The sequence below is a fragment of the Molothrus aeneus genome, chromosome 2, assembly GCF_037042795.1.
Source record: "Molothrus aeneus isolate 106 chromosome 2, BPBGC_Maene_1.0, whole genome shotgun sequence".
In the NCBI taxonomy this organism is placed as follows: domain Eukaryota; kingdom Metazoa; phylum Chordata; class Aves; order Passeriformes; family Icteridae; genus Molothrus; species Molothrus aeneus.
Genome location: NC_089647.1, coordinates 25,126,803 through 25,150,705, shown reverse-complemented (window position 1 = coordinate 25,150,705; position 23,903 = coordinate 25,126,803). Strand labels below are relative to the sequence as shown.

The 23,903-nt window shown below is 43.4% G+C and overlaps 1 protein-coding gene across 1 annotated transcript; it reads right to left on the bottom strand.

Moving 5' to 3' along the window:
- Positions 1 to 7,602: 7,602 nt before the first annotated feature.
- Positions 7,603 to 23,597, bottom strand: MAB21L3 (mab-21 like 3). Its single transcript, XM_066569344.1, has 6 exons — positions 23,550 to 23,597; positions 19,137 to 19,277; positions 14,314 to 14,605; positions 11,802 to 11,983; positions 10,830 to 11,024; positions 7,603 to 7,870 (listed from the first exon to the last, which is right to left on the bottom strand). Exons 1-6 carry the CDS (start codon positions 23,595 to 23,597, stop codon positions 7,637 to 7,639), a joined length of 1,092 nt encoding a protein of 363 aa, XP_066425441.1. The 3' UTR covers positions 7,603 to 7,636.
- Between the last annotated feature and the right edge of the window lie 306 nt (positions 23,598 to 23,903).

Below are 23,903 nucleotides of genomic sequence, written 5' to 3'. Positions count from 1 at the left end.
AGAGCAAAAGATCAAGCCAGTGAGAGAATATATTATTCATTAAGTATATCTCAGAACAAGTAACAGAGGGAGTGCAGGAACAGAACTTACAATGGTCTTACGTACAGTTGTAAAAAAATTATACACTCATTTTTATCTCCTCTTTTTAAACATCTGTTTACTTCATTTGGGATAGGACTAGGCCTAGCCACCATTTTTGAAAATGAGTGTATTTATATGTTCCCACTGTTTTCACTGTTCATGATGGGGTGTACATGTGATCATGTGAGTATATAATGTCCATGGAGAGAGCTGCAGAGTCTGAGTTTGATTCCAAAGCTGGTGGTAGCTGGAGTCTTTCCTGAGACTTGTCTATTTAAGGGGCTCACAACAGAGACCGAGCTGCTCTGACCTGTGGTCATTTCTCTCTGGTGGCACAGATGCCAGAAATCCATCTGTATGCTGCCTTTCTCAACATGCCAACTTTTCTCTATGCTACTTCTAATACTAGCCAAACCAGCTCAGAGGTGATCACAAGAAGACCTCCTAGATGTATATTCTCACTGTGGGGCTCCTGCTGAGGGTGCCTCCTGTCCCCAGATTGCTGAAGGACTCATTGGATGCTGTGCTAAATGCACTGGAACAGGAAGGACCCAGGGAACAGCTGTTCAAGTCAAGGACCTGGGCCTCCATCACAGAGATAATGATAACTAAGTGGCCATTGCCCAGGGCAAGCCCCTCCCAGAAGTACCACACTTCAGTGCATGTGCAGCTTTGGCTTCTGGCATCATTTACACCTGCTGAGCTTTCCTTTCCCATGCAAGCCCCCTCTTCAGGCCCTCATTTGGGAATAGAGGGAAGCAGTGAGGGGCTGGTGGCTGCAGAGCTACTCCCTATTTCAAAGTGGGTGCTGAAACCCTTCTGCTCAAAACTGAGCAGGGACACAGACAAAACAAATACCCTCAGCTGGAGCCCCCACAATCACTTTTAATCCTCCTTACCACCTCAAGCAGAGGCAACTCTGCACTGTCATACAAAATTAAACTTCCTCTTCATTCTCCAGTCTAATCTCTGTCTCCACAATATGATCCTGAGGTTTAATCTGATTATGAACCTTCATATCACACTCTAACAAATGGCCCCAGCTGCCAGGCTAAGCGGTTTAATGAGATACTGTGTCAGTTACCAAACCAAAGGCAGAAGAGACACCACAGACAAAGGCATTGCTTGCTCAGTCCCATCCCCAGGATGGACATGAAACTAATGTGTCTCTTCTGTAAGAGGAGAAGACCTGCCCTTCTGCAAGAGTTTTGATGGAGAGCCGTGCTCTATCAGACAGGGTGGCAGATGCTCCATGACTGACAGCTGTGAGATGTGACCACAGTGTTGTCTGGCCATGGGGGTCTGAATACAAGGCAGAGAAAATACAGTTTGTCTTTAGTCAGATGTTATTACATCTGATCCAAACATAAACCCCCAAGATGTATCACATGGTAAATCAATATAGTTGTTTGTTAATCCAAATGCAATCAGACATTTTTTTTTCTTCCTGCCTAGATAAGACCCCACCCTTCCCCCTCAGAACTGCAGCCAAAACATAATTCCCTTTCAGTGGCTAATGGCATTCATAAATTACGCTCAAGATCCATTGTTCATTTAATCCTTTTTGCTGCTATTAGCTCTGGTCACTGATTTGTTACCTCTCCAGTCTATGGCATTTTAATGACACAGCTAGAAAACAGCCAAACTCTTCAGCTTAGTGATAAAAGTTGGGTATGTGCTACAAAGAGGAATGGTGTTTACCACTAACTCAAGGGGAAGAAGTGTGGGAGAACTACAGGCCAGAGCTGGTTGTTGCCTGGGGAAGGCAGAGAGGAACAGCTTGGAGCAAACTCATTGATTCTGGCCTGAGCTCAGGTCTTATGGAGATGATGAAGATGTTGGCCCATGGCCTTGGGAACACGGTTCACTTCCAAGACAACCAGACCACAGCAAGCCTTTCAACCAGCCTAACCTGGTTTGCCGAGGAAATCATTGATGATAGTCACTCTTCCTTTGAAGTTGCAATTGTAAGTTGTTTAACTTGACCTCTGTGTTTTCTTTCCTCCTCAGCACAGGGGTTATACTGCATGGATTAGTACTATCAATGTGACATGCCATTGCAGGAGATACTGATGAAACTCCATCTAGAAGGTTGCAAACCAGCCTGGTTATCTGTGCAGAGATGGATTACACTCAGTGTAGAGCAAGACTGGAATAACACTCAGTGTAGAGCAAGACTGGAACAGAGGTATTATCATATTATTATAATACCTCTGTTCCAGTCTTGCTCTACACTGAGTGTAGAGTCTGGCACATCTACTACAGAGTCTGGCACATCTACTCATGCTCAACTGAAGGCAAGGGAGCTTATGATTACCCTTGTGATGGTTGCAGAGACAGCAAACCCCATGGAGGGTGAGTAGCAGCTTGATCTCTACTGGTACAAACCAGATTGCACTGGCTGTGAGCACATCTAGGCTGAAAGTTCAAAGAAAGCTCCTAATGATCTGTGTGGGTCTGAAATAATCTGCCTGCCTCGGGAGCCAGGGGCAAAGTATCTACCAACCTTTGAAAGTATCTACCTACCTTTGCTATTGGTTAATCTGGGGGAAAGGACCAGAAAGAGCAGCAGATGGATTTGGTGGCTGATGACATTCCTCCTAGTCCTCATCCTTTTAAAATGGGATCCTAGGAATTCAAAATTGACGTTCGTTTCCTTAGTAATTTTTACTGTGGATTTTTAAAGTCTCCTCTGAACTGCATTTTTGTTTTTGTTCACTACTAGCTTGAAACTGGACTTTCTTTCAGCTCTCCTGAATTAACCAGACTTTTTCCCTGGAATGCATTAGCTAGCCTCCTGGAGCTGCAGTGCATGCAGCCTTGCCCTTCAGGTCCCCCAGCTGTGTTGGTGACAATGCTGTCACCAGAAGGGCTATGGCCTGCCCTCTGCTGCTGTGATGTGCTGCAGAAGCAGATGGGTGTAAGGCTGCCTGCAGCTGTGGCACAAGAGGTTTGGCTTTTCAAGTTGCTGGATAACAAATGGTGCCCATCTCCTCCAAGGCAACAGGAAAAATGTGGTGGGCCAGATGCACCACAGATGGCTTGGGATCAGGCTCTGGACCACCCTGCCCATAAAGTGGTGCCCTCTCAGGCTGAAGCAGGTTCAGTTCATGCTTCTCGGAGCTGCTGGCTTGTGTTGCTGCCTGATTCCAAGAGTGGCTTTTCTAAGAATGGAAACAAAAAGATAGTAAGATTTTTAGTCCAGAAATCTTTAAGTAGCATAAGCCACAGTTGTGCAGCTGGTAATTACCACTACCCAGGGGAGCCTAGGAAGATGCCATTCTTTTTTCTAATTACTACAAAGCCTTTCAATTTGATTAATTCTTTCCTTAATGCATTTCCTTGTAATTTGTATTTGTGAAGATGCTAATGGTAAATTAGAAAATCTTTCCTATGAAAAATATATTCTGTACTCTCCATAAGCTTGGTTTCTGGTGGCATCTGTGCATTCTTCATCACCCATCCAGGAGATGCTTTCAAAGCCAGGTGCTGATCCTGTCCTTTCTTTCAGTTCAAAGATGTTGCTTGAAGCAGAACTGACAAGGTACAACTAACACAAGGTACAATTAATGAAAGCATTGTCCATTTCTCTGTGCTGCAATGGTTTGGGTCAGAACAGACTAAAACACATTTGCTACCTGGAGCTGTTTAATTTCCTTTGAAATTGTGTATATTACTCCAGCCAGAGAAGTCAGATGGCAAGGAGGTCAAGGGCACCACAGCCTTCTACAGTAATGGCACAGGTTGGCCTGAAAGGGTGAGTGGGATCTCCTACCATGATTTGAGCACTGGCTGCTGTGTCACTATCTCACATGACATTGCAAGGCCCTCAGATGAGTGTTGGGGGTGGGATAAAATAATAAAAAATATGTTTCTCTTCAAAACCAGAAATCCTAGCATTGGTAAGCAGAAAAATATTTAGAGTGAAGGCAAAATTATCCTGCCTATCATTGTCCATGTTCCAGCTTTGCTCAGAGAGGCCAGGCTATTCCCCCTGGGAACATAGTTTGCAAGGTGATCTAACTTCATTGCTGGGCACCATTTCAAACTGAAGATGGAGTGTAAGTGAGGGTGAGTAGATGGTCTGTAATGGCCTCTGTGTACACCTGGGTCCCACGAACTAAAAGAGCTTTGATGTACACTGAAAAATAACTATTCCCACCAGAGCCAAAGGGGTGGCATCAGAAAACTTGTTCTGAGAATTTTTTTTTTTTCCTGGAGGAGGGAGAAAACAAGAGGGAGGCAGAGGAGCCTAAGGGGTAGGCACACATGGGAGTCATGGCCTAGTCCAATGGAGAGAGGGCAGGACCCTAATGGAGCAGGGCAGTGGCTATTCCTGCAAGTTCCCTCCTTCCCAGAACCCTGCCTGCACTTTGCTTGTTGGTGCTTTCCCAACTGAAGGCTGTTGGGAATTACTGCAAGCCTATCAGAAACAATAAATCCATATTCTGGCTCTTAGAGCTTCCAGAATTTAGAGACTTTTTACTCAAGTCTTGCTATTTATTAGAAAGCTCCCCCATGGTCTCTTCTCTCCTTTTTGGCAACAGAATTCAGCATTAAATCAATCGAGCTCATTTGTCTCAGCTCGATGATAATAACAAGATGCTGATTTTAAGAGCAAGATCCTGGATCGGTGTTTGTGCTTCAGAGAGACATTGCCCTCTAGTGACTAGAAGGCAGGCTGTGTAAAAAGACAAAACATCACGAGTTTTGTACAGTTTTATATGTCAGAGCAACACATTCAATTGAAATTTCTGACAGATGGAGCAATGCTGACTGAGGGCTGAAAATGCAGCAAATACTCATGAAAGCAATGAAAGAGAAAGGGAGAGAAAATGGTCATCACATTCCTTCCAGACATTCTGAACAAAGAACTTTTGATTAAACTTATTTCAAGAAAGTCTGTATTTGTCCAGATGTTCACTTTTTAAAAAGAGAAATTATAAATATGAAAAACATAAAACTTATTCTGTAGCCAAAACACAATGTGGTATCTCTTTTTGGAGGAAAATCTTGGGATAAGGCCATGATTTTGCAGTCAGGCTTGGTGTATAAAGTGAAAAGCTATTTGGAGAAAGTTTACTGTGGTAAGAAATGTGATAAATATATTTGGCAAGTTTGGTTTTTTTAATAAGAGACCTCCTGCACAACTCTCCCACAAGCACAAAAAACTGCCTCACAACAAAACCCCACACACCCAAGCAGACCTGCATGAGATGATGTAAGACAGTATCTCAAGAATGTCTCTGAAAGGAATTAATTCTTGTATTCAGCTGCTTCCATGAACACATTCGTGCTTTCCTCAAAGCCTTTTTCCTTTGCCAGTGGCCACCTGTATCACATCTTGCTGTTCTGGAGAAAAAGCTGCAGGACTGTTCCTGTGTCTTTGTGGTCAGTAGTAATGTACCTTCCATGTTTCAGGATACTTTCTGCCCCAGCATATGCTAGCCTGATGCATTTTCTTGTGTAAACAAGAAAACAGCAAAAACTGATCAGACTTGGCTCAGAGCAGGGGTCCATCGTTCTGTGGTTATTTCCTGGCTTTGCGGAGTCATTGCTGCCTGTAAGAGGCTGCCACTCTGGCAGAGCAGTGGAACATTCCATGTCGTGGCTGTGCAGCACACGGTGCATGCCCGTGGTTTTGCTTCACAGCAGGCTGTGAACCCCAGCAGCTGAGGACTCTGATACACAGCTGCATCCAAGTTAAGGTATCACCACTGAAACATTTTCTTCACACAGCTATAAAGGGAGATAAATTCTTCAACAGCCACAACTAAATCCCACAAGAACCATACATCAGAGCAGTAAAATATTAAATTTGGGATTAACAGCTCTGAATGTTTTGCACTGTCGTCAAACAGTCTGAATTGTTTTTGCCCTCCTCTAACTTCAGAAGCCAGCCCTTCAACTACAAGACAAAATCAAGATGAAACAGGAGACATTACTTCATTGCCACAGCTGTCTGACTCTGCCTGGCAGATTGGCATCTCCTTGCGTGTTACTGGAACAGCTCAGTTCACAGGAAACAGGAAAGCCACACTAGAACAGGAGGTGTCATCATGAAACTGACACTTGTGTCCCATTTAGGGAGCCTGGAGAACAAAGGTTTAGCAAGAGAAGTTAACTGTTGGAAACAGTTCCATACAATGCAGTTTCCCATGTGGAAAGGCGGCTTGGAGGGTATTCGAGGGTCGGAGCAACGCGGGTGCCGGTTTACACGGTGGGATCAGGTCTATACATGGTGAGATCTGATGCAGGAGACACAGGACCACGACCAGACCAGGAATACACAGCTGGGATCCTTCCTGACCCGTATCTGCTCTGCTCAGAACACTGTAGAAGACAGCCTGCTCCAGAGGCAGAGGCTGTGCTGGAGACCCGTGGCTGTACCAGAGTCTGCCACATTGGGGAGATGCCGCGCCGCGGATGCGCCTCATGCAGCTCCCTGGAGCGCGGGATGCAAATCCCACCTCTGCCAGCCCCCTTGGCAAAGGACTTGTTTACTTTCCTGCACAGATGTGACAAAAAAACCCCACCAAACCAAGCCCAAAATCCCCTCTATCTTTGTTTAGTTTCAGCAATTTAATAATATTAAACCCAGCATTCTTTATATTAATTCTAAAGCTCTGTTCTTTTGAAATACTAAAATCCATTTTGTTTTGAAACATCCAAAAAATTGAAAGAACTGGGAGTCTTGGAGCTAAGAGCCTTTGAAAAATACTCTCCTTCTGCACGGCACCCAAAAATACATGGGTGTTAAGAAGTAGGGAAAGACCTGCTCCTTGTCCAGCCTGCTGGGTAGAGCCAGGGATGGGAGTGAAATCTGCCCTGCCAAAGCCCCCTGGTTGTATGGCACTAACACAACTGGCAAAGGCAAACATGAAAAAGACATATTTGAAGCAATTGGAAGAAAAATATTAGTGGAGGAGAGAAAAATGAAGAGGCAAAACCCACTGTTCCTCTTCTTGCTTCCATTGAGCTCTTCAACACTAGCAGCATGTTTAAATTCCTACTGGATTCCTACTGGAGCAGGATCTCCCTGAATTGAATTTCCTCTGAGAAAGCTTCCAGCTTCCAGAACACCTCAGAAATGTTCCTCTGCCCCTCTGCAGAGCTGGCCTGTGAGGTAGGCAGGCAATTAAACCCGTTGTCCTTGTGAGAAAGGTGAAAGCAGCAACAATACATGTGCTAGGTTACAGAGGCAGCAGAGCGAGACTCCTTTGCGCTGCCTTTCAGCCTAGGTGCCACAAGACTGGAGACACAGAACAAGGCAGTTGCCTGCTCTGACTGACACACAAAGTTGGGTTTCACTGGCTGTAGCTTCCAGGCAGGCTGTCACTGTTGAAAGCAAATTAGATCAGCTGGGCATCAAGTGATACCTCCCATCAGTTTTCACCGCCCACCGCTGCCAGCTCGACACTTCTCTTTAGCGCTGCATGTGCCAACTATCTCACAGAGCCAGCTGCAACATCGACTGGGGGGACACAGGGAGCAACCACAGGTGGGGAGAGGAGCTGGGGATCCACTCAGGGTTGGGGCATGACCTTTGCTTGCCTTAGTCCAGGCACAAAACAGGGTTCTCCAAGAAGACTGCCAGCTTGCTGGCCACCAGGTCCAGGTCACTGGTGTTGGCATATTTGAGCAGATTGGTGTTCTTGAGAAAGTAATGCTTGAGGAAGTGCTGGCTTACACACTTGTGCAGCTTCTGTACCAGCCTCAGAAAGGCTTCAGGGAAGCAGCGCCAATCCTTGGTGCGTGGGTATTTTTCACACGTCCAGAATAGCACTGTCTGCAAGAAGCAGATGGGAGAGAAGATGTGTTAGAGGTTCTGTCGAGGGCTCACACAGCTTACTAAGGCACTTTTAGTGCTGGTAAGTGGCTGGCAGCCTTGGAAATCACAGAGACTCACGCTGCTACCTCCCTGTGTTAACGTTTCTGCAATGGAGGGATCCAAACTGACCAGGAGGAGCAGCTTGGAGGTGCCTGGTTAGGATCTCTCTCCAGAGGAGCCACTCTCCACTAACTGAGCCAGGAGCCCAAGGAAAATGATCTCACTAAAATAATCTTGGCCTATTTGCCATCTTCCAGCAGGAGGCTCTGTAGAAATGCCAGGCATTTTAAGCTGTAGAAAATGGCCTATTATGCAAGGGTAGAAGCCAGTAGATGCAAGGAGGGACAGAGCATAATGAGATCAACATAATTATTTGTTAGCTTCAGCTGTATTTGTGCTGAAGATACATGAAAATCTGCATCCTAAACAGACTGAGATTCCAAGAAGCCATTGCAGGTACAAGGCTTGCTTTCTGGTCAAATGCTGCCTGTTTTTTTCTGACATGTGATATTTCATGTCTTATGTTCTATTCCTATAAAATTATTTTATGCAATTTAACATTTGAGAAATACATAGTTAAAATAACAGAATGCATATGATTATTGCTCTTATAGTATTATTTTTACACCACCTATGTTGCATTTTCTCAGACTTTCCCATGACTGAGAAGAATTTTCTTGAGGAACTTAGACTCACTGTACCAAAAAAGCCATACTGACTGCCTTGGTCAGCCTGAAATTACTTTTTAAAGTACAAAATCACCTATTCTGTGTTCAATAATTCTGCTAAGTCCCTTAACTATCCTCTGAATCCCAATTTTATTTTGCAAATTCAACTACCCAAAAAGGGACTCAGACATTTTGAGAAGTGGCAGAACCACAGCCTTCAACTTGACTGTTTCTACAGAGGTAGAATTTCACCTATAGTTGTACTGCTGACAAAATTCTTCTCAAACAGTTTTTCAAATGTGAAAAATTTTTTGTTCACAGCTGCAATAACCACAAAGCCTTTTCTTGAATGTCACCAGGGAATAAAGACATAGTGAGGAATTCAAGCTATAACTCTCTGAGAGCTGCTCCTTGAAGACTTGCAGAGCAGTTACCTTCTGACACACTACTTCAGCAGGCAGCAGTTGCAATGGAGTTTCTGGAGGAAACTCCATTGCAAGGAGTGCAAAGGAAAGCAGTGGTGCTTTTTCAGTCAGGTGCCCAAGCAAGTGATTTATCCCCAGCATTTATGTCCCTAACTGCCAGCTCTCTACCTACAGCATAGTGTTGGCTTCCAGAATGTACCTAGATATTTTTGAAATTCCAGATCTCAGTTTCTATGCAGGTAAGCAAAAGAAGTGCAATTACGTGGTCCTCTCTGGCTTTTGGAGCTTCTGGGATACAGATTTCCTCTGTGCTAGAGGATCTTGTTTAATCCTAATTGCTGGATACCCCTGACAAGGGGAACCTGAGGATGCATAGAAACCTAACACTAAGCCTCTGCTCAACTGCTGGTTTAACCACTGACTGTTTCTCTCATTTTTCTTTTCTTTTTTTCCTGTTTTTCTTTTTAATGTGAGTAATTTTGAAAAATTCTTTCTGTCTGGTAAACCAATCCTCTCTTGCCATAAAAGCCAGAACTATAGTTACACTAAAGAACTGAAGAGCTTCTGAATAGTTTCCTACTTTAATCAAGAGTTCATGCAACAGCACTTCCTGCACATCTGCTCCTTCAGCCAGGGAAAAACATTGTTTCCAATGGTTAAATGGGTTTCCACTTTGTCTTACATATGACAGTTTTCCCACCAGATTGTTCTTACAGGCACTGAGGAGTTTTGCATTCAGCTGAGCTATAATCAGCCTCATGAATTATTTTTTTACTCCATCTTGACTTAGAACAGGGCCCTGACTATAACAGCATTTGATGGTCACCAGCTTTTTCTTTATGAGATACCTTAGCATTGCATCTGGTTTTGGACACCAAAAGATTAGTAACTACTGTAGGAACCTAATGGCTTGAGGCTTCAAGATGGGAAAAGTACAGCCTCTCCCTGGCAACTCCAGGAGGAAGAAGGCCCAGAAAACAGGATTTTTAATCTATAATCTAACAAATGGTGCTGCCTGTGGCCCATTGGTGTCTGCAGCTGTCAGATGTGGGGACACACTCATAGCACACACTCACACTCATAGAGTCTTCTCTCTCTTCTTCACAAATCTTGTTTGAAGCCATCTTGAACCCTGAAATAGGTGCAGGGAGGATGCCACCACCCCTTTAACTCTTTTTTCCCTTCCTACCCCAAGTGAAACACCACCAGAACTGTAGTTTGCACCTAATTCATTAATTATGCTTACCTAAGAGAGTTTGTTGGGTGCATATCCACAAAGAAAAAAATCACTATCTTCCACCAGAGAGAGAGATGGGTATAGATGGCTGGGATAGTCAAGAAGCAGGAAATAAGTGTGGAATTACAGACAACAGTACAGTGTGAAGTCAAAACAGAGCAGGGGCCTCGACTCCATTTATGTTGCTGCAATCATAATGTTCCTACTGGCTTTAGTTTCTTATGAAGTTTGGAACACATATTTAGTTGCCTTCTCCACTTCAAGCCAACTAGGACTAATAATAGTTACAATCAGACTAAAGCTCCCTGAACCAGCCTTCCTTCACATCTCAACCCACGCATTCTTCAAAGCCATGCGCTTCCTATGCTCAGGTTCAACATTCACAGCCTAAATGGTGAACAAGATATCCGAAAAATAGGAGAACTCCTTGCCACCACAAAGCAATGAAAAGGTACAGCAGTTTTGACAGTTACCTTTGAAGTTACACAGGCCCTACACTGATTTACACCACAACATTCTGGCATTACTGGACAGAAGCCACTGCAACAGATCCCATTACTGTAGGTAGGTATCAGGGTGATGCCTACCTGAAGGTGATAAGCTGTGATGACAGGCTTACTGCCAGCACACCAGACATCTTCCTTCATCTGCCTCATGACCCTGAAGCACTTCCTGCGACAACCTCCATCTTCATCAAGTCCCTCCATGAGGATGTGCTCAGCACGGGAGAAGCACAGCTGCCAGTGATAATTAGAGCGGGCTAGGAGGTCGAAACCCAGCGACTGTGGAAGGACAGGGGAAGTGGGACAGCAAATCAGAGGCAAACTTCTCCCAGCAATGCAGACTGAGGTTATAAAAGCATGTGTGACATCTTTCAAAGCCTGTTCTAAACAGGGTTAGCAGAGGCAGCAAACATGAGGAGGGCTCCCATCTTAATTCTTAGTTGAATAAACACGCATTTTGTATTGTTTCCTTGTGTGCTGGTATCAGTTACTGCAGGGAGATCCTGTTCTAGAGCCATCAGGCACAGTACCAGCAGTGCCACAAAAGCAGAGGTGCAGCTCTGCAGGGACTTTGCTGTGGAGCAGGAGGTTGTGCATAAGAGGGGAGCAGAACTGGAAGGTGAAATGGGACCTGCAGGAACTTGGCAGCTGGGGCTGAACTGAAGTTCCCAAATCCAGCCATAAGTGTTGTAGGGAAAGATGGGATTGAGCTGGAAGGAAAACTGCAAGACACCAGCCATTTGCTGAAGTCTTACATGAGGCAGAGCAAGAATGATGCATGTCAGAGCTGTGTGATGCAGGCAGAACTGTTTGCTAGAGCCTCATGCAATAAAAAGTTAACTCAGATTTTTCTACAGAATTTACCACTGTAAGGGGGGGAAAACAAAATCGAAATAAATTCTGACAGAATATTTTGAAACATTGCTTCTCTCTTTAGAGAATACATCTTCTAACCCTACTGCCATCACCATGCAGTTCTTCCTTTGGTAAAACACTGTCAGACACCTGAGAGGTAAGTTCCATCCCAGAGTTAAGGGTGTTTTTTACACTGTTTACCTTGATGCATTGCACTTTTTCCTGAGAAGGCCAGCGCTTAAGGCAACGAGGCCACCGGGCTTTCTCGGGCCAGCACGTTGGAATCTCCACAGCAGGGACCAGCTCCACCTCAACCTGGGATTCTGACGTCTCCACAGCCACACGGACCACTGAGCTGAAGCTTTCCAGCACTGTCACTTTACCTGTGAAAGGACAACAAGAGAAAAAAATATAGATAAAAAGGTCCTTTTCCACAAGCCAAGCAAGAAGCTGTCTAGGACCTTGCAGTTCTATTGGTCTGTCTTAACACTTTCTCTTCAATAACACATGAAGAATATAAGAAAAACCTAAATCAATGTAAGTCTATCCTGGGGAATGAGAACAGGAAGATGAAAGACCAAAGTTCTTAACTTTACACTCAATTATAATGCTTTTTTTTTCCCCTTTGTGGGTCCTCTTAAACCCTAGGATCAGGTTCTTAAAAATAAAGCTAGACAAGTGATGCAACCTAACATTTCTAATGGTACACTACAAGGAGATTACTGCAGATTGGAGAGGACCAGATGAACACTTCCTATCTAAAGATGTTCTTCCTTCAGAGAACCTGAGATCAGACCCTTGCCAGATCACACTTAGCACTGCCAGTCATTCAGAATGTTTTGTGGGGTATCTGTAAAGTTTGTTTCTGGAGATGCACTTGCACAGAAGACAATACCAGAATTTATGGTCTGTTGTGCAGAGCAGTCACCCAGAAAAGACTAACTTATACATCACTTGAGTGCTGAGTTTTAAGAAGAGCTAGTTCCAAGGTGATTTGGAGGAAAGAAGTTTCCTCAGTGTGAAAGAAGAGTGGCTCATCTCCAGGAACAACACAACCTAAGAGTACAGAAAGGAAAGCAAGCTGCAACTAATGGACTTTGTAGGATGTTTCCTGTTGGTCCAGTTGAGTTCATGGAAGAAGTTTCTGTTCCAGTCACTGAGGGAGGATCATTGTCCCTTCAGCTCTGCGATCTGAGCTAATTGTGTGTTCATCCTCTAACCCAATGAAGTGAAAGCCTGAGCAGATGAACATAAGCAGTTTAAAGAGCAGAGTGTTATCCCACCTCATTTTGAGTGGCATGGGCTAAGGAGCAATTCATGGGGTGAATTACTTTGCAAAGAGTAGAGTCCATCCCAAACAGAACTTCATAAACCTCAGAAAATCTATGTGCTATTTCCCTGCTGAGCCAAGCCTGGCATCAAAACAGGAACTGTTCTGTTCCCAAGCTCCCAACAAGGATCTCTAGCAGCTGAAAAGTGTTAGAGCAACCACTGTGTCAGCATGTAAAATATGTTCATGGCTTTTCCGAAAGCATTGCAATGCTTATACCTATTTTTCCACTAATGAAAAGTGAGACACCTCAAAAACTGATTTTGCTAATGCTGAAATAATGGAAAAACAGGGAAGTGAAGAAATCAGTGAAGTTTTTCTGTAACTTTAGCCATACTGTGGGATGAGTGAAGTCCATTCTTCACAGAAAAAAAAAAAAAAGGTAATTGCTTCTCCTGACTTCATCTTAGCTCATCTCCTCCCAGTGGACCTTACAAAAAAGGCATCAGAATAATCAACCTAAACTCCACTCTCTGGGGTCCTTGCAAGTACCTTTCCTGCAACACTCAACTTTCACTCAAGAACTTGATGCAACTGTAAATGTGACTGCTGCCCAACACAAAAGCTTTCACATAAGTAAAGCCTCAGAAGCAAGCCTGTTCCAGCTGGTATTTACAGCCTCAACGGTGAAATTTCATTCCTATCCACCTTTCCAATCCTATGATAACAAGTATTTCCTGAAAAAAATGCCATTGTCTAGCAGAGCTTGACTTTAACTTTTTTTTTTCTGTGACTACAATTCAGAGTGTGATCAGATGAGTGGAAATAGCTTCTATTCCTCTGAAATACAGAAGACTCATTAAGCTACTGATGAATAAAGTCATTCTGGAAACATGCTATGGGAAAAGGCACCACAGGAGTAGCTTGGACACTGGGAAGAAGAGCACTTATCCAACATACTTCAGTAGAAGTCCTTCTACTTAGTTCTCACCATCCCATGCTGGAAACCTGTGGGCAGCTAAGGTTTCCCCAGAGCATTATCTGCCCTAGAAATATCTTCAAACATGTTCTTCTCAGATGTACACATCTTTCCAGTATCCAATTTTGCTATACTGCCTTCCTTAATAATTTAAATATATTGCAGGTGATGTAGTAGAGAAAGATTTTTTTTTCCCAAACTCCTAAATGTTCTAAAAATCTGGGCTGCCTCTTAGTTCAAGAGGGTGATGTGGCTGGAGACTCTACCCAAATTCCTAAGAAAGGAGTAACATCTTGGTACAAAGAGCCCAAGAACTACTGAATTCTATCTTCAATGCAGGCCTGTGTCTGTCAATGCAATTGCTTGAAGTTTTCGTGGTTTGGGAGTTTTCTCAGCTTCTGAGCATGCAAGCCAAACACTGTGTGTGTGATGGATTCCCTCACATCTGTCCCCACCAAACTCACTGGAGAGGTTACAGGAGACAATCGACTTCTCCACCAGCTCCCGGAAGACGATAAGGACTTTGGCTGGAACCAGATCACCTTCGATGTTCACATCCTCTTCATGCCATTGCTGAAGGCTTTTTGAGAACTGCTCCACCTCCAGCCACTGATGCAGTTCCTCAGGGTCCCGCACGGAGGAGAGGAGCTTGGCTCCATGCACAGTGTAATAGCGCCAGTGCCGTACCTGGCATTCCCTGTAACCCGTCAGGCCACGCAGAGGAACTGTGATGAGGAACTGGCTGGGTGCTAACACCTGGGAGAGTTCAGAGAGATTGAGAGAGGAGACAAGGGCAGATCCATGAGCCAAAGTAAGGAAAACAGGGTTGAGGAAGTACTGGGTTAAACTGGGAGCTTGGAAAAGAAGGACAAACCATGGTATGATGGGACTAACTGAACACAGCCAGGACCGGTCTAAGGGTTACCTTGGAGGCATGCAGACTAAAAGAAAATTGTCTTAGAAGGCATTTGATGTGAAGCTCTTAGAAGATAAGAGCTCACTGGCTGATTTGCCACCACACCTGCCATGTTTTCCCCCTTCTCTTGCTATTTCTAGTCTGCAATTGCCTGAGATGTAATAACCAGCAGCTTCCAAGGAGCAGGAAGGCATGAGAGAATATGTTTTGAGATCCAACCAAGGGAAACCCAAATAGTGCTAGTTATTATCTCAGAATTGTTACTTGAGACAAGCCCAGAGTCCAATGCTAGTAATAACTATGGCAAAAAGTGTACCTTTCTGATCTCTTTCAAAATGCACTACAGACATTAGCAAAATAAGGCTATGGCCCATTAATTTTACAAGTGTTTCACTCTGTTTGACTGACACTTAAAGGGACAGAGACATAAGGCAAGTGACATGCCTGAGCCTACAGAGGCTCAGAGAAACTCCCACAAACAAGTCCAGGTCCTGGCCTGCTGTAATAATGGAACTGCATCTCCTGATGAGCATGACAGAAACAGTGTAAGGATGGAGGCAGCAGCCAATGGACAAGGAAGCCTTAAACAGGCTTGTTTGCAAGCCAGTTCATTTGCCTCACTTGGGGAAAAACCATTTTCCAATAAAATCCAGTTCTGAGACAGTATTTTCAAGGAAAGAATGAGGTGCCTCAAATACAACAAAACATCATCTGTCTGGCCCAGGGCATAGCCAGACATGTCCAGACCTACTTTGGAAGCATCTAGCAGTTGTGATTCCAGAAGGTGAGTTCAAATTCCTTCGGATTTTTACCATGTTGGCTTAGGAGCTTTTCAGGTCCACTTGCTACCAAGCCTAACTTACACTGGCATAAGTAAAGTGAAGCTGCTGCATGAGCAGGATGTGAAGTGACAGCCACTGCTGTGAGGTGGTTACACCCACGGTAAATGAAACACGCTTGTCACTCTCCTGTAACAATCCAAAACACTCTGGTAGCCTTCCTCAGCTCAGCTCAGCTGATTTAAAGTTTATCGCAGAGGTGCTAGGGCCCTGAGGGAACTAACAAGTTTTAATATCCCTAAGCAGCCTTTCTGCGACTTCTATCCACACCTTCTGCCCATGGGTCTGGGACCCCTATTTCAGGTTAGTCCTGGGCTCCAGTGAGTGGGGGAGTGGCTTGACCTCAGACCTGACTTACCAGCAGACTTTCCTGATGATCCAGACTCTTGGCTGGCCCAGCTGCCCTCCTTGTGTCTGTCTCACTCAGGGACCATAGGGCAGGGGCTGCCTTGCTATGCTTACCTCCTGCCTCTCTCTCACAGGGAGCAGCTGGTCTTCTCTGCTCCTTGGCAAGAGATTTGGAAAATAAAAGATGGCCAGCCAGAAGTACAGAAACAGCAAGGAAAACACCAGGGTGCTGCTCTTTTGTCAAATATAAACCATAAAGGCAGGAGGATGCTGAAAGGATGACACTGAAGATCAAGCTAATCTGCACACATCAGGTCTGGTGGGGCTGAGAAATCCTGTGGGCAGCTCAGAAACAGAGCAGTAGGCTCCATAAGGAAAAAATACAATGGTTGTCATGCAGTTACTGCTCCTCTGACTGCCTCAGCCACATTTGTAGGTAAACAACCATTCCCCCCAACCAAAATGCTGTCTTGTATGCACTGGCACCCAACAGGTTGCAAAGGGAAGAGCTGCACATGTTATGTGAGTGCCTACAAATGCAAGTCACAAGGGTCCTCCACCTGGGGCTTACCAGAAAAAAACAGAATGCACAAGGCTGGGATTAGTACTGTAAAGCTGGGCAGTTGGTGTCTTCTTGGCCTAAACCAATCCCAGTCCCACACCTATGCTCTGTCACACAATGGTCTCACATACCATGTGCAGGCCATGGGCCCCAGAAAGTCACAGGCTTGAGCAAGAGTCTTCCATTCTGGGGTGTGTAACGTGTGGCCAGTTCTGCTGTATTAAAATCCTGTCTGGAATATGCTGGGCAAATTAAATACAACCTCATTCTTGTGACCCTGGCCAGGCTGTTCCAGGGAGACAGAAACAGTAGGTTAGAAAGAATATAATTATGCTTTGAGGGGGAAAAAAAAAAAAGCAAGCTCTTGTGCAGAGGACAAAACAGTCATGGAAGGATCAGTGTGGTGGGTGCAGTTGTCTGGAGAAGAGGGTGTGTGCGGAGGAAGCAAGCACAGGGATTGTCAGGCACCAGGAAGGCTTTGTACCTGGATGGATGGGTGGAATGGGCGCTTCCTCCGAAGCATAGCTGACCACTTGGCCAGTAAAGCTGGCTGATCCTGAGAGAAGCAGAAAGGAAGACAAGTACACAGAACAGAGAGAAAGCATGTGCTAGGTCATTCATTCACAGAGCAAAGCTGCAAGCTTCCCTGGATGCTTGGAGTTTGTTAAAGGAAAATCCCCCCACTGCCCCCACCTTGATTAAACACTTGGCAATGCCACTGGGCAGTGCAGTACCAGTGATCAGTCTGGACCTCTTCATTATAACTTTACTGAAACCTCCACAGCTTTTGCATCAGCCTCACACAGTTGACAGCTCCAAAAACAGTGGGCCACAACAAAAACAAACACTTAGAACTTTAAAAAATTAAATAATCTATTTTGTTCTTCTGAATTTTAATTCAGGTTTTTCATTAAAGCATGACTTTTTGTTACATGGGTCACAGGAAAACACTGAATACCTGAACACTTTTCTTAACTATTCTCCACTCAGCCCTTCATATTTAGAAGGGAGCTTGAGGCTTCTCAACAAATCTGGATGTCTCACCATGTTAAATTGATTCCTTTTAGCCAGAAGCTGAAAGTTCTGAAAAATCCTTTAGATTTAGCCAACAGAAAAAAAGATGTTGCAAAATTAAACATGGAATAATGAATATATGAATACATTGACTTTCCCTGGACACAAGTCTCCTCTATGTTGAAGTATGTCAGCAATGGTATTAAAGTTTCCAGTTTTTGGAGGGAGACAGCCTAAACCAAAATAATTTCTCATCAACTCGTTCTTTGCTGCCCCATACATACAGGACAGTTTGTCAGGTCCTCTGAGTGTTACCTCCACAGATTTGTAACACTGGGTTCAGTTAAGCATGAACAACAGATCTGCCACTTTTAAGGAAACATATTTTGAGGATTTCTTTCAAGCAGAATTTGTTCAGATCTGCATACTATAATACCAAGTTACTGCTCATAATAGATTGCCTTGGTGGTTTTGTTCTGCTTTGCTTTCCAGAACAACAATTTTACCCTGACCCTGGTCCTGTCAGACTTCATTAGCCAAGCAGGTTTGTTCCAGCACAAGAGGTGGCTGGCAGAGTCTGGCACTCAGGAACTCATGGACCAGGATGTGGCACTGTTTTACGTCACTGTGGCCATATTTACTGACAAGACCACACGCTCCGGGATACACAACATCCCAGGAAAGCTATGAATCTCAGTGTCTTTGTCCCAGGGCATTATATTTTGCTTCCACCTCCATACCATTCCAGCAGCTTCATATAAAGACTTCTTCCCTTTCAGTCCCAGAGAGCTGCAAAAGTTGCCTCATGCTTCTATGTATTTGTTGTGTTTTGATCTGTAAATGGCTGTGGTTCAGTATAATGGTTGACATTAGTATTTCAATTAGTTCAGATGAAAAAAATTGTTTTCATCTGAAGTTGCCATTGTTGTAATTGTTTCTTGTGTCTTTTCTAGTTACTTTTGTGTAATGGAGTCACAAGAAATAAGCAGCCTTCTTCTGTTAAAGCTGGGATTGGGCATTATTATTTTCATGTCTGAAGGTCTAAAACAGGGAGACATTTCACTTCTCCCACTAATAACCTTTTTTGTCTTCCCAATAAAAAGAAATTCCAATTCATGACAAGGAAAAATATATTTTTCAGAAGAAGCTTTCTAATGTTCATAGCAGAAGAAGGACTTCTAATTTTTCTTTCCTTTGTTTTAGTGAGTTGACAGCTTTTCCACCTGTGAAAAATATAGGTCATAGCTCATGAAGGCATGAACATTTTTTCTTAGGTTACTGCTGCGTAACTTTTTCTTTCTGTCTCCCAAAGAGATTTGGCTTCTGTTTGTGGATTGACAGCTCTGGCAATAGATGCTGTTTGTAAACACAGCAGCTCTAAGAGGCTCTGCTTGATTCAGCCATCTCTCTTCAATGCTCCTCTGGCTGTGAGATGTCCATGAGTGAGTGCCAATGAGCCAGTCACTAGAACTCCACAGTGAAGTGTCAGCACATCGTCTGTGGTGTTTTGGGTGAGGTACCTGCCCATACAAACACTTACATAATGGAGAAATCACTTTCTGGTTGCCTACAGGCTGCCAGAGAGTGCATTAGAGCTCTTGTTCATACCTTAATGTTCTCATTGTGAATGCCAGAGTTGGAGATAGCCTGGAATCGCACGGCCTTGTAGCTGATTTCTGCAGTCAGCTGCTGGATGATTTTCTGCACCTCCTCCACTGCTTTGGAAACCAGGTAATGCCGCCTTTCCACCTGTCAGTTCCAGGAAAGACACTTCATGTTGCAGGTAATTGCAGTCTTTGTCTCCAGTGGGAAGCAGACAAATCAGCTTAAAGCATCCTGAAATTTGTGCTTGTGCTGCACTGAGAATAAAAATTGTTTCCCTGTGTATTGGAACCAATTTACCGTGAGACAGAGCTGTGAACTCCAAAGGGTCAATATTCAAGACTATTGAGCATTAATTGATATTTCCATGCCAACACCATTGGATGGAAGGAAAGGAGTTCATTACACAGATAAATTTGTTATCAACTACAGCTACAGTCTCAATCCTTTATCCATTTGATGCAGAATACCAGTTACTCCCCTGCATATGGTAACCATTCTCAAAGTGAGGATATGTTCCATTCCAAGAGCTGACAGGACATCAAGAGTTACAGATCTGTCCATTAGTCAGGTGGCAGACGTATGTGGCATCATTTAGATGCCTACCTTATGCACTGAAAGTATCCACACTGTCTTTATGGCTGAAGTACAGATGAGACTCTACTCCTAGATAGTGTGAAAGCATCTTTCCAAAGCTGGTCCCATTGGGAACTAGGTGTTTGTGTGGCTTAAAGGGCAATTCTTCAAGAAGTAGCAGCATAATGAATTATTGAAAATTATTTCAGTGAAATGTCTGAGTCTTGGGAGAACTGAGGTGAGGGGTGGGCAACTCTGAAAAATATAAGATAAACCTGAACCTTCACTTATGACTAAAATCGAAGGGAGCATAAGGGGACTATCACAATCTGAACAAGGAGATTCAACAGGAGGAACATGAAGGAACCATGTTAGTAAAGGGCATTTAATATTTCCCAAATATCCTTACACATGTACCAAAGTGAGGGAATTCAGCTACTGTTAATGAAGTTCATGAACATATTTGTAATTACTTATGCAACAAGAATTACTTATGCAGAGTGAAATATCAAGACTGTTTACTGCTCTTTTTTGGATCCTCTGCTTCATCTCATTTGGTTGCAGCTTTTGCTTTCTTCTTGATTCTTCTTTTTCCTCACCATATTCTACCAAACCTTATTGTTTGCAGGCAAGAAAAGAAAAATCAGAAACGGGGTTCATCACCTGACTGAAGTGAATGATAAAGCATAATTGCCAGTCAAACATAATTACTACAGTTATTTGTTATTATCAAAGACCAAAAGGAAGCAAAAGCATAAGTTAAAAATTCTGTACTGTGAGAGTGGTGAGGCCCTGGCATAGGCTGCCCAGAGAAGCTGTGGATGCCCCATCCCTGGAAGTGTTCAAGGCCAGGCTGGACAGGGCTTTGAGCCCTGGTCCAGTGGAAGGTGTCACAGTCCACAGCAGGGAAATTGCACTGTATGATCTTTAAAGGTGCCCTCCACCCCAAACCAACCTATGGCTTTCCAAAATTCCTGTGTCCTGTTCACTCAGCATTTTCTTCAGCACCTGAACAACTCTCTTTTCTCTTCTAAAAATATCACTGACAAGTACTTCTTTAAAAGTCCTTTTGGACACTTTTATGTCAAACGTTGAACTATCAGCCCAAAACACTCAAGTGTGTTGAAATGTGTCCCCAGGGCCTGGAAGAGGACAAAGAAATTCACTTCTTCACAAAAAGGGACCATTTAATGGACTAAAGCAGACTAGTGCTTGCCTCACATCCATTAACCATGAACAGCAATTGACTAATACTGAACTTGAAGATGAGCAGAGTTTGAATACCTTCCTCCCCCAGACAACAAATTAACAGTATTTTTACTAAGCTGAATAGCTTTTGGAAGCGGGAAATACATCAGACAACAGCACCATATTCCCTTGACTGGGCTCTCATCCACCCTTGACATCCTGCTTCTTTGCTATCTTAACACCATGTTGTCCTTTATATAATATCCTTTAATTTCCCTAGTAATTCACCCTCCCCCTCACTCCTCCTCATTCCAATTCATCCTTTTCTCTAAGAGCAGTTTTAGCTACTTACATGTACTTAAAAAAAAAAAAAACTGAAAGATTTTAGCCCATATTCATTTTCACCTCCTCATCTCAGCTTTCATTTATGGCACTTCTCCATCTGTATCTATACTGTATCTATTTTCTCCACCTTATTTTTGTTCATCCAGAACAACTCCTTAGAACAGTCCAATAAGCTTGACAAGATACCTAATGGTTTTTCCAGCAAGTGAATGGTGAGTGCCAGAGAAAGCTGTCTATTTCTAAGAGCTTTTAGACAAAAAATAGACTTTTTTTAAACTGAAGAGTATAAAAAGTATACAGTGGGTTAGCTAAAAAAGAGACCCAGAGTGCCCTCTGTATGCATTGCTCATGCTCTGTTCTCTCTAAGGGGCACCTGCTGGAAACATTTTTTGCCACCTCCAGTATCCAGGGACAATCCATCCATTCAACCCAGCCTGGCCTCATTTAATTCTGCCTTCATTACCTACTGGCTAGGCTACAGAAGTTGTCATGAATTCTTTATAAGAGTATACAATCAAAAAACCAGTTGAGGGAGTACCACTAAACTCCACTTTCAATGTGTACTCCCCATCACTGGAGCAGGGATAAAAGAACAATGGGCATATGACTGACAGAGGCTGCTCACTATAATTAGCTAACCATAATTAGCTCCCTAATCATCCTGTTGGAAAATATAACCTTCCTACAGAAGGGAGGGCAGAAAATCAGAAAACAGAACGTGAGTCTGAAGAGCCAAGGCATTTATCTCAGATACTTCAGGTACCAGCACAGACACACTGGGAGAAAACACATTGTTAGGGCTTTGCTGGACAGTCACTTCTGTGACCTACTGGTATTCTCCTTACCAGGTCTTAACTCAAGGAATTGTGCTAAAATGCACAAAACCTGAATAACAAGGTCAATTAAGGTTTTATTAAGGGGGAAGGAAGCAGGATTGGGATTTATTAGGAACTGTTAAGAACATTTGGGTTTTCTCCTATTTACCCAGCCACATCCACTCCATACACATTCGAATTGTTCCTTTGATGAGTGGCTTAAGGATGAAATCTCTGGTATTATAGAGATTCATTGCACCAGGTGGTTGACCTGTTTCCAAAAACAGGCAGCATTTGACAAGCTGAACTGCCTGAAGTTGGACAAGAGACTCAGGAGCAGGCAGAAACTAAGAATCCATCAGAGCTGGAGGGCTGCTAGAAAACAGACTTCCAGTATAACCTAAAATATTGGCAACTATGAGCCTCACTTAACTACAGTCTGCTTCTGTTCCTTGTACTTATGGCTGTCATATGAGCATTTTCCTGTGCATGGCTTCCCTCTGTTCCCTCCTTTGTAGCTCTTCTTTTTAAATCTTCAGAGAAGCATTCACTGTTATAGCTCACTGAACAGATTCTCATGGAATGATTTTCCTGTGCACAACACCCTATGCCTGAAGAAGGTATATTTCTGGGAGAACTTTCATACTTGCCACCAAAACATTTCCATAGAGAAAACAAACCTTTCTTACCAGCCCCTTCATTGTACCAGAATATGTGACCCTTTACAGAAAATAAAGCCTTACACTTTCTGATTGTGAAATTATTTGTCATTTTGGTATCTTGCATTTTGTTGGGGAAAGCAGACTATAAAACAGGATCTAGCTAAGTACTGCCATGAAACATGTCAGCTTTAAAAAATGTTATGGCTCACTTAGAGCTCTTATTAAACAGTATTGTTTCATGGAAGATTTTATTCTCTTTTATTTCGTTTCATAATGGGGGAAAAATTGAGTGCTGGAATATCTTATAAAATAGAAAATGAGATTCCAGTCTGCATGTGCTAATGAGACATGTTATTTTAATCATGGTATATAGAGAAGTATCCTAAGCTGAGGTGACAGACTGATGACTGAATTCTAACAATATTGGTCTGTCTCTGCAGTTCCTACATGAATCTTTCTTAGAGGCAACGCCTGGTGTTGGTCTTGTTTCAGTCAAGTCAAGACCATCAGACAGGGAGAGAGACAAGGACATGTCCTTAGATTTAAATGCTGGCAATTACAGCTAGTCTCACATCTGGAATTCCAGATCAGGAACAAAAATTCAGGATACCTAGAAGAAGAGGACAAGCACCTTGAAAAATTAGGCTACCAGCAGATAAGATTTCTGCAACAGAAACCTAGAAATCTCATTAGAAATACAGTTCTCATGAAACTTCACCCAGTCTTGTCTCAGAAATGAAGACAGCAGGCGAGCAACTAACTGTCAAATTTGGCACCCTTCAGAATCAACACCTAGTGTGGGAGACAGAAAATCTGGTCAGATAAAGTCTTACCTTGCTCTGGATGTAGATTTCTACATCTTCATCTGTGAATGGTTTCATGGCAAGATGGTCTTCGCTGCTCTTTAAAGTGTGAATTCACTCTTCATTTGTTCACCTGCCTCTGGAAGTAGAGGAACACTCAGAGAGAGCTGCTCAGAGCCTTCTTGCCCTGTGAAGCTCAAGTCACCTAATATCTCTGTGCTGTGGATGAGTAAAAGAGAGAAGCAAGGAAGCATGCCTATTTTTAATAATTTTCTTTTTCTGGTCTGAGCTACAATGGTGACATCCAGCTCATTCAGAAAACTATCTCCAAATATTCTCTAAGTTCAATTGTTATTATTCATCCTATTACTTTTAAATGGTGGA